General features: G+C 38.9%; 1 protein-coding gene across 1 annotated transcript in view; it reads right to left on the bottom strand.

Moving 5' to 3' along the window:
* Window positions 1-16,626, bottom strand: part of cd2ap (CD2-associated protein) — a 73,437-nt gene that overhangs the window by 29,701 nt on the left and 27,110 nt on the right. Inside the window, exons 4-10 of the mRNA XM_059356161.1 lie at window positions 14,349-14,449; window positions 12,830-12,956; window positions 10,170-10,348; window positions 4,211-4,298; window positions 3,674-3,768; window positions 2,120-2,218; window positions 1,350-1,403 (exon numbers count right to left, since the gene is read on the bottom strand). Of these exons, the coding sequence (XP_059212144.1) occupies window positions 1,350-1,403; window positions 2,120-2,218; window positions 3,674-3,768; window positions 4,211-4,298; window positions 10,170-10,348; window positions 12,830-12,956; window positions 14,349-14,449 (743 nt within the window). The remainder of the gene's footprint in view (window positions 1-1,349; window positions 1,404-2,119; window positions 2,219-3,673; window positions 3,769-4,210; window positions 4,299-10,169; window positions 10,349-12,829; window positions 12,957-14,348; window positions 14,450-16,626) is intronic.

The raw sequence follows: 16,626 nt of genomic DNA, 5'->3' as shown, positions 1-16,626 counted from the left end.
TATTTTATCTTTACATCAGCAATTGAGTGGATGATACACCAGATTATGTTGTCCCATTCCTACTTTGTCCTTTTTGAGTCCTTACAGCCCCTCCCACTCAAGCACTTCCAGGTGACGTTGGTTATGTCCATGAGGGATCAGGACTTAGGACCTTGGAGATAGATTTAGATTGGACCTAAAATTCTCTGACCAAATTCAAAATGGACACGTGGAAACTCCCAACCTGAAAAAATACAGTAATTACCCTGACGTGTGTAAATACGAGACATGAACTGAAATGCACCCAAAAGCAGTCAGAAGAACCAGTGGGGAAGTTTTTCTCTTGAAATGAGGCACCACAGGAATTAGTTATTCAACCAGTAAGTAAGTTAGCATTTCAGCGCCATGGGGTCTAACCCCTCTAACTCAATGAGGATTTTGAATGGGTTGGTGGTTAGAAGTCTGAAATAAGGTCTGTGGTTAACACAAGCTGAAGAGATGTTCACTTTTTGTTGTACGACATAAAATATGTTAGTAAATTGTGAATATGTTAGTAAGTAAGACAAGTAAGTTTGTCATTACGTGTCGTTAAAAATGAAGTTGCTAACAAGTGGCTAAATGAGACTACAGTGGTTGTCGTAGTCTCTTGTTAAGACTCCTGCTTATTGTAAATTAGGTTAATAAGCTTTTTATTAGGCTATGGATTCGCTAGCTTGTTTAAACATCTGCATAGCTTGTCGTAGAACGTCTGAAGCTAATGGTAGTGACGTTTATGTCATGAGAACATGGTGTAGTTCACGACAGCATAACATTAGCTTTTTACTTTTGCCAGCTGCATTAACACTTCCAACATAATAAAAGTGTTCATTTTTGGAGGTTATCTGCTGAACAAAACATGTCAGCATCAGAAACGTGTGCTTGCCACTGAGCTTTTTTTCTGCAATGATCCAAACTCCAAAGCAAAAATCCCATAGGAGGATTCCCAATAGAACCCATGGAGATGCCTTTTTCTGGTTCGCCTACAAAAATACGTCATTTGCTTTCTATGACTCACCAAGAGGTGATAAAAGAAAGGGTCCCAGACTGATACAACTCGATCTGGGTCAGATCTCAGGTATAAGGAACCAAGAAGGCTGTTGAAACCTTTAACTAGACCAAAAGGTTGCATGAGGAGGTTTAAAGTACTAGTCTAAGGTCTCCCAGGCTGTAAGGAAGAGTGAAAGCAGTATAACCCCTCTGTGTAATTACAGCCAGAGCGCCCTCCACTGACTATACACACCTAAATGTTTAACATGTCTGCTAAAATGCGTGATGAAAATATGCTACAGAGCAATGGGAGAATTATTTTATCAAAGGCACTGACAGCTTACCTCTTCTGATTCCTGCTTAGGAGATGATCTCACTGACCCTCTCGATGTGGGAGTCTGAAATATGAACAGAAGGAGACAGAATATAATAAAGTCATGATATCCATAGAAATCCTTAAATGCTTTCTGTGGTGAGACTTCTAATGTCTAATGCCTGCTCAGAAGCTCCTTTTCAAAAGCTGCTTCACTGATCATTAAGAAGCCAAGAAAAAGTTTGAACCACTAAGTTAAAAGAGCCCTGGCTGCTTATAAAGAGAATACCCTCATGGACAAGAAATGTATAGAAATCAAAACAGCTGCTCACTGCTCCAGACTGTTAATTAGAGGATGTAAGGTATAGTATGTTACACGCCAGACTTGAGATATAATGAGCAGTGTAAGTAATGGATTAATTATATTCTAATTCCTGACTCGATGTTGCATGTTTTTTTTTTTTAGATTTATATCTTGGTCAAAGGAATATGGGATGAAACATCCTAATACTCTAAACTTATTTTTTTCACTTCAAAAGGCAAACTTTTCAGAGATTCTTTAATGATGGTCTATTTTAAATCACTATTGACAAAGGGAAAAATGCCATCCCAATTTCCCAGAGCTCAGAAGGATGTCATTACATTGCTTGTTTTGTACAATCACGAGTCCAAAACCCAAATATATTCACAAAACAACAGCAAATCCTCAGAATGAGGAACAAATAGATGATTTGTTTGGTTGTTTTATTAAGAAATGACCTATGTGATTAATCAGTTATCAAACTGTTCAGCTCATCTCACCTCTTTCTCTGCTTCAGAAACCATGGTTACAAAGTTGTCAGGGAAGACACCTTCTCTGCCACCGATCTCCCCTCGCCACCACCCGGGCTCTCCCGTGTCCTGTTAGAGAAAGAATGAAAAAAGCGTGATGGTGAAAATTTGGTTATCAATTTGTGATCTTTGCTTTGCCACGTTCAGTCTAATATGCCTGATATTTCTTCATTGTGCAGCAAGAAGATTTAGAATGGGATAAAAAATATATAAAAGCACTGTCTGATGTTAAAGTTGTTTTACTGCGGTAGGGAGGAAGAAGGATGTAAAATGTATTTATATTCAAAACAGCAAAATGGAAACAAAATAACCCTGCTGATAATTTTATAAGCACTTCTCAATTGTCTCCACAAGATGGGGGTAGCGTGCTTTTAGAGTCGTGTAAGGGTAACGGAGCAGTTATAGTTATGTGTGATCATTCTCCTCAGTTAGTCATACCTGCCGAGCCGAGCCGAGCCAACAGGTTGTCGAGTCATTTTAGTAATTTACTCCTGAATGACAGTGACCATCAGCAGGAGCTCACTAACAATTCTCTGGATTAAATTGGTCACCAAGACGAACAAACAGAGTTGAAACAGAAAAATGCTACTAACAAGAAGTTATTTTGAGTACACAGAAATATGAAATAAATATGAAGTGACAAAATACTTCCACAAAAAAAAGAATGTTTTCAAACGCTTCAACAAAAATAACAGAAGACATGCAATGTGATCATGAATTGCAACTACTGCAACTTTAGAATAATCTTGCATATATTTTCCAGGGTTTCCCATTAATTACCTCGAATCAGGCAGCCCGCTACCATCAGATTTCAAGCTACAGAAAGTATTTTTACACGATTCATGATATATTAAGTTATTTTGCGTTGTGTTGCCGTTGCTCATCAGAGTGTCTGACACCCGTTAGTCAGTCAAAACCAGGCGGCAACCTCCGGGTCTGAGCAAGGAGGAAAACCAGGAAGTGCCTTAAGCTGCATTCTACCGAAAATTCCGGGGCGCTAAGATTGGCTACAAAAACATTTCTGTCCATTAATTTTAAATGAAAAATGAGAAAACTCCTTGATGTTAATAGTTCTAATAATGGCCCCATTTAGAATAAAATAGAAGATAAAGAATCATATAATTTGGGGCGTGGCTACCTTTGATTGACAGGTCACTAACAAGCCGAGCCGTCATCAGGAGAGAAGCAGAACAATGTGTATCCATGGCAACATGTCAATAAAGTTACGTTATACAGCTATAATAAAGGACATGTACCTGTTTGGTCTCATAACTTTGACCATTTGATTAGTTTGTATAGTGAAATTCTATTCAAAAATACAGATTAATCAGATATCTGGCTGATGGTGTCCGGTTTGTCGCTTTGAGCTCTAAAAGAAACAACAAACCTACAAAGGCTTTTTTTAAGTTGGCGACACTCTTCACATTCTGTACATATTTCAATAGGTTTCTAAATAAGCCCTGCTGTTTTGCTTTGTCATTTTATTCTACAACCTAATGAATGTGTGCAGCAGTGAAAACTTACCTTGCTCAGGATGTGGATGATGTCGCCTTCTTTCAAAGTCAGTTCGTCCTCATTTGAAGCCTCAAAAGCAAATGTGACCTTACAGCAGTCTTTTGCTGAGGAAACAGAAATAATGGGGCTTCAGACAGGAAATACTAGAAATCCACATACAGATCTAGTTATTATAAATGTAAGCACACAGGCACAAAGGTCTTAAAACTGGTGCGTCTGAGAGTTTACACATTTCTTGGGGATATAAACATCCGATCACATGTCCTAAACACACAAGACAACACGGTTCACTTACTTGAGGTAACCTCTCTTCAAATAACTGTTTTTAGTACTTGCAAGTCGTCTTTTATCATATCCAAACTACAAACTGAAGCTGTAACTAATGACAGATGCAAATAATGCTAACAAGGCCTATATGCCAACTTTAGAAGGAAACAGGATAGACAGAATAAACGATATTTCCCTCACACTGACAAGGCACTGCTGACAGTTAATACACTCTCCACATGTGAAAATATCCTTTATATTACTTTTATAGCGTTTTACCTTTAGATTTGCTTTCTCCGTCGGCTCTCTGCGAGTCTGTCATGTTGGGATGGGCGGGCTTTGCAGCAGATGGTAATGATGGGATTGGCTAAAATGAAGCAAACCATACAGATGGAAATGATTTATTGCATATGAGTGGATATGTGGCTTCATGTGGAGGAGTCCTTGTCTATGAGACAGCTTGTGTCTGAACCGAATGAGTGGGGTCTGATCATGACTCCGTGCTGTTAAGTATAAATGTGTATGAATGGTGTTGTTAATTTTGGGGTAAGAAGTTCAGTAATTTTCTACATGGACCATATACACCATGTTTTTGTGTCAATGTGACTAAAGAGGACAGCAAATTGAAATTGGTCAAGTATTGAGCAAAATGTGCTGCATCTAATCCTCCAGCAAAAGATATTCTAAAGGTTTTCTTAAACAGCAGAACTGATTTTGTCTGTGTTCTTCTTGATTTTGTCTGTGTTTGTCTGTGTTCTTCTCTTTATATCGTATCGGTCACAATAATAACAGTATATTTTTTATGTGAATAAAAAAATGCATATTGCGATAATGGCAATATTCCTATTTGTTGACGTAGTGATGGCAAGTCATTGCATTCAAAACTTCTGAAGTTAGGAACAAAATAAGCAGCATCAAAATGTACTTAAAGTAACAAAGGTAAAAGTACTCGTTATGCAGAATGACCCGCTTAGACTGTTTTATCATTATTTGTTTTATATATTGTATTTATATTATTGGATCAATATTTTTAATGCATTTATGTTAGCAGCATTTTCCTGTGGTCAAGGTAACTACTCATTTTAACTACTTAATATACTTCTGTTGTTTAATAAAAAAAAAATGATTTATGTTAAATCTTGATGTGAAGAGTAACTAACACTGGCAGCTAAATGTAGTGGAATAAAAAGAACAATATTTGCCTTTAAAATGTAGTAAGGTAGAAGTATAAAGTTAAGTTAAGTAGACGTACCTCAAGATTGTACTTGAGTAAATGTACTTAGAAGATAAAAAATAATACTGAAAATGTCAGTGGTGGAATGTAACTAATACTTCCATTTTGTACTGATGAGTCAAGAGTCATTTGATTGTATTTGGTAACTCATTTTTTAGATTTTGCTAGACTATTTTTATGACTCAAAAATAATGAATACCCTGAAATATCGTGATTTTCTTGTAGGGCCATATCGCCCACCCCTAGTTCTAATAATGATAAATTCCATTCTGCTTGTAAGCTGTAGGGGTGTGCCAGTTGATCCTAATTAGCATAGGTAAACATCCAACCAGTCCCATATAAAAAGGCATGAGACTACAGGGCCATGTGCAAACACAGAAATTGAAAAGAAAAGTTAAGAAACTGTCGTATATAGTAGCGTCAGTTGTGTCTTTAAAGATACAGGGTGCCCTGATAGCTCACCTAGTAGGCTTTTTGGTGCAAGTCATCCACTCTCCTCTCTCTTTTCTCCTGTCTATCTTCAGCTGTACTATCCAAAATTTGTGAATTTAAGTGCAAACAGTATGCTCTTTTGTGTGGGTAGATTTTGCTCTAAGAACTAAATCCAAATAAGAAAATATTGGCAAATATTAGAATTTTGAAAACATGAAAACGGCCCATGTGAGCTTTAAGAAGAAACGTCTTCTTAAGAACGGTTGATGAATGAGTCCAGTAACGAACCTCCTCATTATCTGCAGCAGGTCTCTACTCTTTGAACAGCATTTTTAACCCATTTTGGCCTAAAGCGCCTGGAAAAAATGCCTGTAAAACCTCTGGGTGATTTTAAGATAACCCCCTAAAACCTTTCTGGAAATTCAACAGAAGTGTTAACGCCTACTAAATATTAGATTTTTCAGCCTCTGTAGCAGATAGAAATGATATTCAAAAAGTATTTAAGAGCTTATGCCCGTTATATCTGAGCTCCCTCCGCTATAGTCGTCTTCCGCCATGCTTTCAAAGTTCTGGAAAAGTCCCATGTTGCATTGCGACACTCCCACATGTATTCTGATGCATTTCATTGGCCAAGAGAGCGAAAATAGGTGGGAAAAAAAAAAAAACGGCATATCCGATTTCCCGGCTTTAATGGTAGAATAACGCGACAGCGCCCCCAGTTTTAATGATAGAAATACGGTAATGCCTTTGGGATAAGGAAAATGTTCTTTACTGTTTGATTCAACCTCCTCTTTGGCTGGCAGTAGTCATCGCTGTCTTCCCTTTGTATGGAGTGTTCGCATCCATTTGTACTTCAGCCTGTTACAATTGGTTTTACTGTAAATTTGAGATAAACTAATCTATGATTTCTGTACTCCGATACAACAAACTCTTCTCAGGACTCCTCTATATCCAACTCTCTCACTCACGTTCCTTCCGTTGCCAGAAGACAATTGGTCCCCTCTCGCAAGATTTCATGGAAAAAAAAATGTCTATCTTCAACATCAACAATGGTCAATTGCCCCGGCATGGCTTCAGCACTACCTGCTCAATACTAGACCAATTTCAAAAATGTTTGTTCCTTTCTGTGACTTTGACACAAAAACATGTAAAATTGAGTCCAGGTTGAAAGATTGCACAAGATATGGAAACAAAGACTTTGAAACAAAGACTTTGACTTTCTTTCAGGACAATGAATCACAAAGGGTTTGCACTTTCTTTTCTTTACAAGTAATTTCTGATGTTACAGCTTTAAAGTGATGATTACTGATTCTAAGTGGAGATAAAGAAGGTTAAAATAGTACTACTATGCTGTGGTACTGACAGAAATGAATGTATAGTCCTGAACTGCTAAAAGTACCAGACAGGTGTACAACAGAACATTTCCATTAACAGAAAATCATCAAAAGCGACAACAAAGGTCAAACATTGACGATGTCACAAGCAGAATGCTTTATGCCCTTGATCCAACTGCAGGCAGAGGGGGGAGCAGTAAGTGGGTAATGTGGGCTAGTCGAGGCCAAATGGAGATACCACTGGCTGTGAGGAGTAGAGTGTGAGAGCATGCAACATGTGGTGGTATGTGAGGAGTGGAGGAGAGTGAAAGAAGCTGTGTTAGTGGTGAAAGAGAGTGTGAGGGCTGTTGTGAAGAGGAGAAAGAAGGAAAAGAGGGCAGAGTTTCAGAACGGAGTTACATGCTAAACGAAGCAGTGAGCTTACGTTTTTAATTGCTATACCTGTGTATCAGTAATTAACAACATGTCTTTGGCCTGAGTATATCCTCATGTGTTCATTTTCAATACATAGATTTTATTTTTTTCCTGTTAAAAAAATAGACTTACTGGCCCTAATTTATCAAACGAGCGTAGAAACCAGCGCAGATCTGAGCGTATATTTTGTCATACGACAGGGTTCACGTGTGATTTATCAAACGGTTGTATCTCGCCAATCACAGCGGCTGTTGATAAATGTGGCGGCTCAAAACAATTCTAATTTAAATACCACGCCCTAATACATACCTGATTCAGATGACTCGCCTTGAGAGTTTACGACACCGACCGCAATACGGCCAAAAAGAGGATTTTTTCCCCCTCCTAAAGTCAGCTTTATTAGCAAAGTGTAGCGTTACAAATAACAACAGGAGCGAAATAGGCATATTACAGAAATATGCAGCGACGGAGGTTTATGAAATAAAAGTACTTATAGTTATAAACTCAAACAAGTTCGGTGAATATTTTACATTTGGAACACAGACTTAAAAGTTTTCACAGCTTTTTGGTTGAAGGAGGTAAACAATGTTTTAAAGTAAGTTTTAATTCTAAAAGAAGAGGAATTTCTCAGAGGCAGAAAGTGAAATGCTGACATCCAACAGCTGCAACACAACAAACTGGTTTTGTTTGGCAGCATAAAAAGTGAAAAGGAAGGAAATCAGTGGTGCTGTCAGCAGAGTAGCGGACCATGAAACTCCCGGCGAGGTTTGAGTAATACATTAATACATCATGATATATAAAAAGCCTAATAATCTATACAATATCCAAATATTGTTTTTATTATGATGGAGAGATATAATTCGCCTCTTTACATTTACTAAGAATTATGTCCTAGTTAGAGGAGCGTGTGGCAGCGCTGATTGGAAATGTTTCTATTCAAGCAGAACCGGTGGTGAAGGAAACGCTGACGATCCGGTGTCCAGCAGGATAAACCAAGAGAACAACATTTAATATCCTCGGCTAGTTTTCTGTTTAAAGAATTTCACAGTCAAAGCGTGTATTTATTTTAAATCATGTTTCAATGATAAATTATGTAGTCTAAACATGTTTTGCTTTGTCACAATTAAAAATCAAAACACCACAGAGTTTTATCAGCTCCAGGCTTCGATACTATAGTCTAATATCAATTATCCGACTCAGACGTGTGGACTTCACGCCGACTCAAATTTGCGTACACGAGCTGAGAGCAGACTGAGATCTGATCGTACCCTCCTCTCACGTCCAAAGTGATAAATGCCAAGGCTTACGTAGAAGTGACCTTACGCCCACTTGACGCTCACTTTCTGTTGTACGCTCGTTTGATAGATGAGAGCCACTGTTTCCACACTAGCTACAATGCCAGTAAATGGTATACTTTATGTCAGTTTAAATGGTATTTCCTGCTTGAATTTGAACTCATGTGCATGTGCTGATGACAGCAAAACTAGTGTATTCACAACAAACAGGAACTTAAGTGTGGGTGTTCCTCCAGTGGAAGCAGTAAACAACAGAAATCTGTGCCAGGATGACCCGGGACACTTCATCCAAAACAACACGGAAAAAAGAATAAAGATAAAACACAGATGTAGGTAAGAGATGTTACTGAGAGTACAGAGCATGTTGCAAAATACTGTCAGGAGTGCTAAATGTTGCACATATTTTATTTACTAAGACTACAGATAAAATGAGCCCAGCAGCAGTTCAACTGATTTGCATAAATTGCTGCTACTAGATTTGATGCCAGGAGAAAGGCTATGAGTGAGAAAGATGTGAGCTCATACTCGTATGAGAAAAGTGTTTTAATTGTGTGAACTAATAGATGTCAAGTTATGCTGGGGAAAAAAGTTCAAAAGGGTTATATCAGTTCTAAACAGCCACACTTGGAGGCAGAGTGAAGAGCCAGCCGTCAGAGAGAGGTGGAGACACAATCTTACTTAAATATGGGGATGATGGAAATCTTTTAAATGGCATTTTCGGAGAAGACATTCCTGGAGTGGAGTGTATACATGAAAGTGACAGAAATAGATGACCTGGTCAATCACAGCATTAAGTGCGTGTGAATATCAGACGGTTATCAGAAGTTTGTTGGGAGGTTCAAAAACTGTAAAATGCAATCCACAAATGTTGCATTGGAAAGGTGTGGGGGTACAGAGTTACAGAAGCTTTTTAATAATCTGAGTACAGAGTTCTCACCATTTCTCTTTTACTGAATCACTTAGTTCTGAACTGGCTCTAGTCTTTTAATCTCAGTGTGAGTTAGATAGTGTCCTGGCTAGCATCAAGAAGAAAAGGGCAGTGAACCCTTGGTAAATATCAATATCCTAACCTACTTATCTTATTTCCAAAGTAATTGATCTTGCACTTCAGCGGGACCATAAAATAACTCATGCACATCCAAATGAAACATGTAACAAATCTAGGAGCAAAACTAGGACAAGGGCGGCCCTTCGAAATTTAAAAGTAAAAATATTTTTCAGGAGTTAAGTTAAAATCTTTGTCAGAAATTTCAATTTCTCTCTGTATCGTTACACTGAAATATATTAGTCTTGATAAGCAAGAGTTGTCGTATTGAATTCTAATTTTTCTAAGTTATAAAGCTGTACTTCTTTCATATTTGATGGTCAATGTCTCCAAACATGTGGCTTGTTTGAACACTGGTGAGTATGCGACATTTGCAGTGTTATGTTCTGTGATATATCCAGTAATATGCAAATAATCATGATGCCTTTCTACGAACATTCCCTATGTTACACATGTGGTACATTCCACAGTTGCTCACACTTACTCTCTCCTTCCTTTCCTCTACTTCAGGGCTTGGCAGTCGGACCTTTAGTTTGACTGACCCTTCTCTGAAAATATCTCCGAAGCCAACGCCTCGGATCTTCTTGGGCTGAGCTATAACTCCGTTCCCTGAGGCAGGTTGAGGGGATGTGGGGGCGGCGGTGCTTTCCATTCCACTTCCATCTGCGGAGGAGATACAACAGAATGTGAATTATTCCACAAGTATCACATCTTGCTGCTTTGCCTTCTGTTGCAATTCTATATAGGATGGAATATATGATTTGTCTTAGAAAATGCACATTATATATCCCCCTTTCTGCCACTAGAAGGTGCTAATATTTAACAAAGATTTACATTGTAACATTCAAGGAATTTAGGGATTTCACCATCTACAGTCCATAATCAGAGAATTCTCTGCACATAAGGGACCGATAACAAACACACTGAATGCCAGTGACCTTTGACCCCTCAGGCAGTAATGTATATACGGTAAAAATATAAAAGGGCATTACTGCATTGGTCCAGAAACTTCAGAAAACCACTGTTGGTTAACACAGTTCTTGCTGCATCTCCAGTACAAATTCAAGTTAATACTCATAGCTTCCCATACAGCAACAACATCCAGAAACGCTGCCAACTTCTCTGGGCTCATTTGAGATGGACTCACACAAAGTGGTCTTACAAGTCCACATTTCAAATAGTTTTTGGAAATCCTGGATATCGGGTCCATCAATAGAAAGTTTAAAATCATCTGGGATTGTATGGGGGTGTGTAACTGTCAAATCTGTGAAGGCTCCTTTAATGCATACAGATTGTGGAGCAACATATGCTGCCATCCAGACAACGTCTTTTCCAGGGACTAGGTACCAGCTACTTGACTGGTTGCCTACAGTCAATAAAAATTTTATATTATGAAGGACAAAATACGACAACGAAAAACCCAGTATTCTCAAAACCTCTCATACAATGAGTGTCCTTAGTCCCTAAATGCTTACAGAGTGTTGTTAAAAGAAAAGCTGATGTAACACAGTGGTAAATATGCCCCTGTATCAACTTTTTTGGAACGTGTTGCAAGCATAAAAAAATTGTCTTTGACAGCGTCCCAACCTTTTTTGGAATCAAGGTTGTAAAGTGTGCACACACACCACACACATAGCTGTTTAAAGAGCCGCTGTGCCTCCTAGTCATATAATTAGCTGACAGATGGCTCAGAAACATCTGAACCATCAGCCAAACGTCTTGTCAAGGCTTGTTTTAGCTGTGCTGCAATAACACCTGACACCTCCATTACCACATTTCACTTTATTTTAGAGACAATTAATTAATGGTTATAATGCAAAAAGGACACCATAAGGAAATGCTTTTATATAAATAATCCTCTAATATCTTAACCAGAGAATAAATACCTAAATGAGATATAAGAGAAATTATTAGGGATGCACATTTTTTGCAATTGCTTTACTTTGGCAGCCTTAACAATCGATCATTCTCTATTAGAAAGCCATTTTAACAACTGATATGACTAGCATTCAGATGGTCTACATTGGGAGGTTTTTAGTTTTTTTTAATGAATGAATGAAATTTAAAATAATGACTTGTTTTACAATTGTGGCGCTTCATCTGTTGCTATATAACAACTGGCCAGACAAAATCCACACATCAAACAGCTTCATTAGAGGATATTAATTAGACCAAACCAGCACTAGATTAGCTTGAACATAACAGGGACTTTGGTTTGACTGGTTTTGTTTAAATAATCTGCACACCTGATCTACATGATCTACAGATGTGTTGTTCACTGTTCACTATCCTGAGGACAACAGCCACTCTGACGTTATTTGTCGATTTACTGCCACTGCTAAAATGCATTTATACTTTAAGAAGGGCAGTGATTAAGTTTATCACATTTATGTCTAAAGCATGTGTAATTACAGTCCAGCTGTCTGACACTCCGCTCTCAGCCTGCATTAACTGAGGAAGCTGCTTCTGCTGAACAAGGTTTCTTCCTCGGAGGGCAGGGAGGTGCGTTTGTTTAACAGTTTCTTTCAAATGTGCTATGTCCGCCTACTGTATTTGAATATTTTTGCATACTTGGGTCCCTAAACAGGCTTTGAATTACATAAATTGGGTATCACTGGAAAGCTGAGACTATAGTGGATTTAATGAGGCCAGTTTTCTTCATGTGGGATGATGTTAGTCATCAGTAGTAGTCAGTTCATTGCAGTGAGGGCATTTCTTGAGTCTCAACCTCACTGTATAAAATGAGCTGCTGTGAGCTCTGTGAGCTCTTCACACACAGCGCTGAGCTGCTTCTAATCTTCAGGTTCACAGCTTTTAGATGATGTACACAACTCTCAAGTAGCATTTATTGTTGACCTGCTATCTCCCCCTAAACATCCATTGCCAACAACCCCCAATTCTCAAAAAAATGGAGGCTGTGGGGTTAGAGGTTAACCGATAATAGATGAATCATTGACATCCGTAAAAGTCCTCAGTCGAGTCTAAGAAGAACAATAAAAAAATCACTTTGCTGAAATGCTGCAAATGCACTTGCCTTGTGCTTTGTTTAGGTACCATGCCTAACCATGGTCACTACACATTATCTGATGCCAAGTTGAAACATTCACATCAACAAGGCCCTGCTTGATGCAGTTTCCATCTTACCAGTCTCATCTGCTGCTGTTTCGTTGGACTCTCCCTCCTCTCCTGTGGCATCGACTTCTTTGACAAAGTTGGAGGGAAACAGTCCTGACTTGCCGTTGAAGGTGCCGTTCCACCACCCTTCTTCAACCTGCACGAAGAAGACATTATAGGATATAAACCACCTGACATGACCATGTGATTTTCTTCTGCAATTTTCCAATTATTAATCTACTAAAACCCAAGTAGGTTTGTAGCCTGGCTAACGCCAGACTAATCACAAATGAGATCTAGTCTGGAAACCAGCCATTCATTTTTCCGTAGAGGAGGTGTGGTTTACGATCCTCCAGAAACGTTTATTGAGCGCTATGAATGTCTATCAAAAGTGTCTGTAGGTAGCTCTGAGCCAATCGTATCAGTTATTACCAGATGACGTATGTAGAGCGACAGAAATGGATGTTTACATAGCCGGACTAGCCCTCTAGCATCTCTACTTCGAGACTAAAATGCTCAGTTGTGCTTCTGCAATGTTTTTCTGCAGCATGTTATGGCTCTTCTATAGTGTCAGCTCACGGTCTACATGCAGTGTTGGGGTGTGTGTGTGTGTGTGTGTGTGTGTGTGTGTGTGTGTGTGTGTGTGTGTCTGTGAGAGAGTGTTGCTTGCTGCTTTGCTTTCTCAGTTCTCGCTTTCTGCAAGATTCTTTATTTTCACGCCTTATTCCCCCCTCATGTCATTCAGCCACACACATCCACTGATTTTATGGGCAATAGACGAGCTGTGGCTCCACTGTCCCCCGGCTCGTAGCGAGTTCACCAGGCATTACAGCGCAAGGCAGTATGGGTATACCCAGGCTAGCAGGTTTGGGTGTTTTTAAGCAGAGTCAACTACGGCTTCATGGGTGGTCTTAGGACCGCAGAGTTGAATGCCTTTTACAGGATCTGGTTAGTTCGAAAAAGTTCAGATTTTTTTGCCAAAATAAACAAGGCATGTAGAATAAAGTGATTTTAATGACATTTTCACCATTTTAGGACTCTCTTTGGTTACTTTTAGTGACTGATTCAATTGTCACAATATAAAAAAAATAAACCACCCAATCCTATCAAGTAAATATTATGTATTTTAGAAAATGTTTTTAACTTCTTGGCAATACACACATACGATGCATTTATTGTACAAAGGACATGACACACACATTTATTTTTTAACTTGCTATGAAAACTTATTGTTGCATATGGTATAAACTTACAGAACTGTCTGCTGAACATTCCTGTCTCCTACTTGTTCGGACTTGCCACAACCACAAAAAGCTATTTGACAGTTGGTGTGTCTTTAGTGGTTAAATACAACAAAGTTTGAAACCTGCTATCTTGTTTATCCCAAACTAACTACGAGGTAAAAAGGCCAAGGCCAATGCGAACATTCCAGGAAACTGCATTGCAACTTGCATTTCACACCCTTTCCAAAAACAGCAGTTCTATCAAATGGTGAACTTATTGTGATATGGATATATCAGATTTTCATAATATTATCAAGTAAAAGTACCTCTTCGGTGATGTCTATGATGTCTCCAATTTTCAGCTCCAGCTCATCTTCGTTCTGTGGCTGGTAATCAAACAGAGCCTTGCACTGTCTCTTCTTCGGCTCTGTAAAAGGCGAGTCAGAAAACACCAGTTAGTGAACCAACCTGTTATATGGCCTCACTTGTCCACGTGAGCTCATGCCAGTCTATGCTTAATTAAATGGGAAGAGATTGGCTGTGTGTACAGGCATGCATGTCAAAAGGGGGCGGTGTGAGAACTGAGACAGGTGAGAAAGCAAGCAAGGTGTAAACCAGGAAGTGGGAGGGCAATCAAGAACCTCTGGGACTGTTCCTCAAGCTGATCCTATAACAGGCAGCAGACACACCCTGCTGAACAAGCAGAGCAGCACACAGAGAATATAACATCTAAAGAGGAAATGGTGTTGACTGTGAGTGAATGTTTAAAAAAAACTTTTTTTAAAGAAAGTTCTGCCTCTGTCTAAGTGAGACCAAAGTTTTATGTTGCAAATGAGGACGGTTTGCACCAAAGTGGTCCCAATTTACCACAAAAATGACTTCATCTTGTGACACTTATTTGTTAATCTACATTCTCTGATGAATTGGATAAGTGATCAGTCACTGCCATGTGTTACGGTTAGAAGTAGATTTTGTTTAATGAAAATGGAGCACAGGGTCTTTTCTGTTTTTCTGTAAAGGTTAATGTCTGAAGATGTGCTCATCATCAGGGATTAATGGACGAGGATGAGCTCAGAACGACAATTCTTTATTTTTACACCTCATAGTCCATTTACCCGCCTATACCATGGTCACTTGCCAAAGACAACAAGAATGAAGACCATTATTATATATTTAATGCATTTTAGAACAAAAACCTAAAGTTTTTTTTTTACAAGTCATAACTCTGTTTCTGTCCTCTACATTTTAAATCATTCTATTGTTGATATGATCAGATGATGGGCAGTTTATCCACACCTCCACTGTCATTGTGGTGTGGTGCTACACATATAAATGCAAGCACATGAATGGATAGGACACAGCAAAAGCAGCAACAATGCAATGGTCTCAGCTGGACTGAACAGATGACAACAAAAATTTTTGTTTGTTTTTCCAAATCCTACATCTCTCCAACAGAGACAAGAGATGTAATCAGTATATGCAGCATCTCCATAGGCTTAGTGTGATGATAGTAACAACACAACACAATTAAAAGGTTAGTATTGGTTTATCTACAGTACAATGTATAAAATGTTATTGTCAGCTTTTGTCAGGACAAAAATGTATCTCTTCCAATTAACAAAACTATACAATCAGGAATCACCACTTAACATGCCATCAGCAGGACATCAGCAATCAATAATAGTTTTCATCAACAGTAGATTATTGTTAACTGGCCTCGTCAGTTCCATAAGTCGAACAATCAACCAATACATTTTAATTTACCACATGAAATTGTACAAGGAAAAACTCCAGTAAGATACAGTCCTGTCAGCTCCTTCAACTTGTGCATTATTCATGATGAAGCAGAATGTGTCTGCCCAATTAGCACACACAAAAAGAGTCAGCTGGATAAACGGCACTGTCCGGCAATCCTGGAACCAGCCAAGTCAAACAAAAAACAAAGGATAGCCCAGCTCCTGGTATCCTGCTGAACACAAACAGGGTCACAGAAGCCACCCAGCTTATGTCCAGCTCCTGCACACTGGCCAACAGAACGCCCCGCAGAGAAGATGTATGCATCGCAGCTGGTGTTTAAATTCTCCACGCTTTCCTCCACGTTCCCCCTCTGATGTAGACATAGACAAGGAGATGGCCTTGCTCGTCTTTGTGGTCGGGGTCATAACTGGTGCCCATCTTCTCCACCTTTTTCACCTTTAAGTGTTTAGTCTTCATGTTTACATTTGAAACCTCAACCAGCCAGACAGAGTTCTGAACTCACACAGTGGTGACTTGATCTCCTTATCCTGCTGACCAACTTTTAGCCATGTCAATGTTCAATGTCAATCATAAAAAGTACAACAAAGATTTTTAAAATAGGTAATTTGCAGACATTCAGTGAAGCTGTCAGAGAGGTGACGACATTGATCTGCACCTTTTGGGGTGTTATATTTTTGAAATTGGGCTTCTTTTATAGGAACAAATCTTGTTTTTCCTTTAATGCCAGGAAACGCCTCATCACTGCCACTTTCTTGCCTCTTCTGGACTATGGGGATGTTTTGTACATGAACACTTCAGTTCAATCTCTTTGTCTCCTGGATGCCTTCTATCATGGAGCTCTGAGAT

This window comes from Centropristis striata, chromosome 18 (assembly GCF_030273125.1).
Source record: "Centropristis striata isolate RG_2023a ecotype Rhode Island chromosome 18, C.striata_1.0, whole genome shotgun sequence".
NCBI classification, from domain to species: domain Eukaryota; kingdom Metazoa; phylum Chordata; class Actinopteri; order Perciformes; family Serranidae; genus Centropristis; species Centropristis striata.
This window is presented reverse-complemented; position numbering and strand designations above follow the sequence as displayed.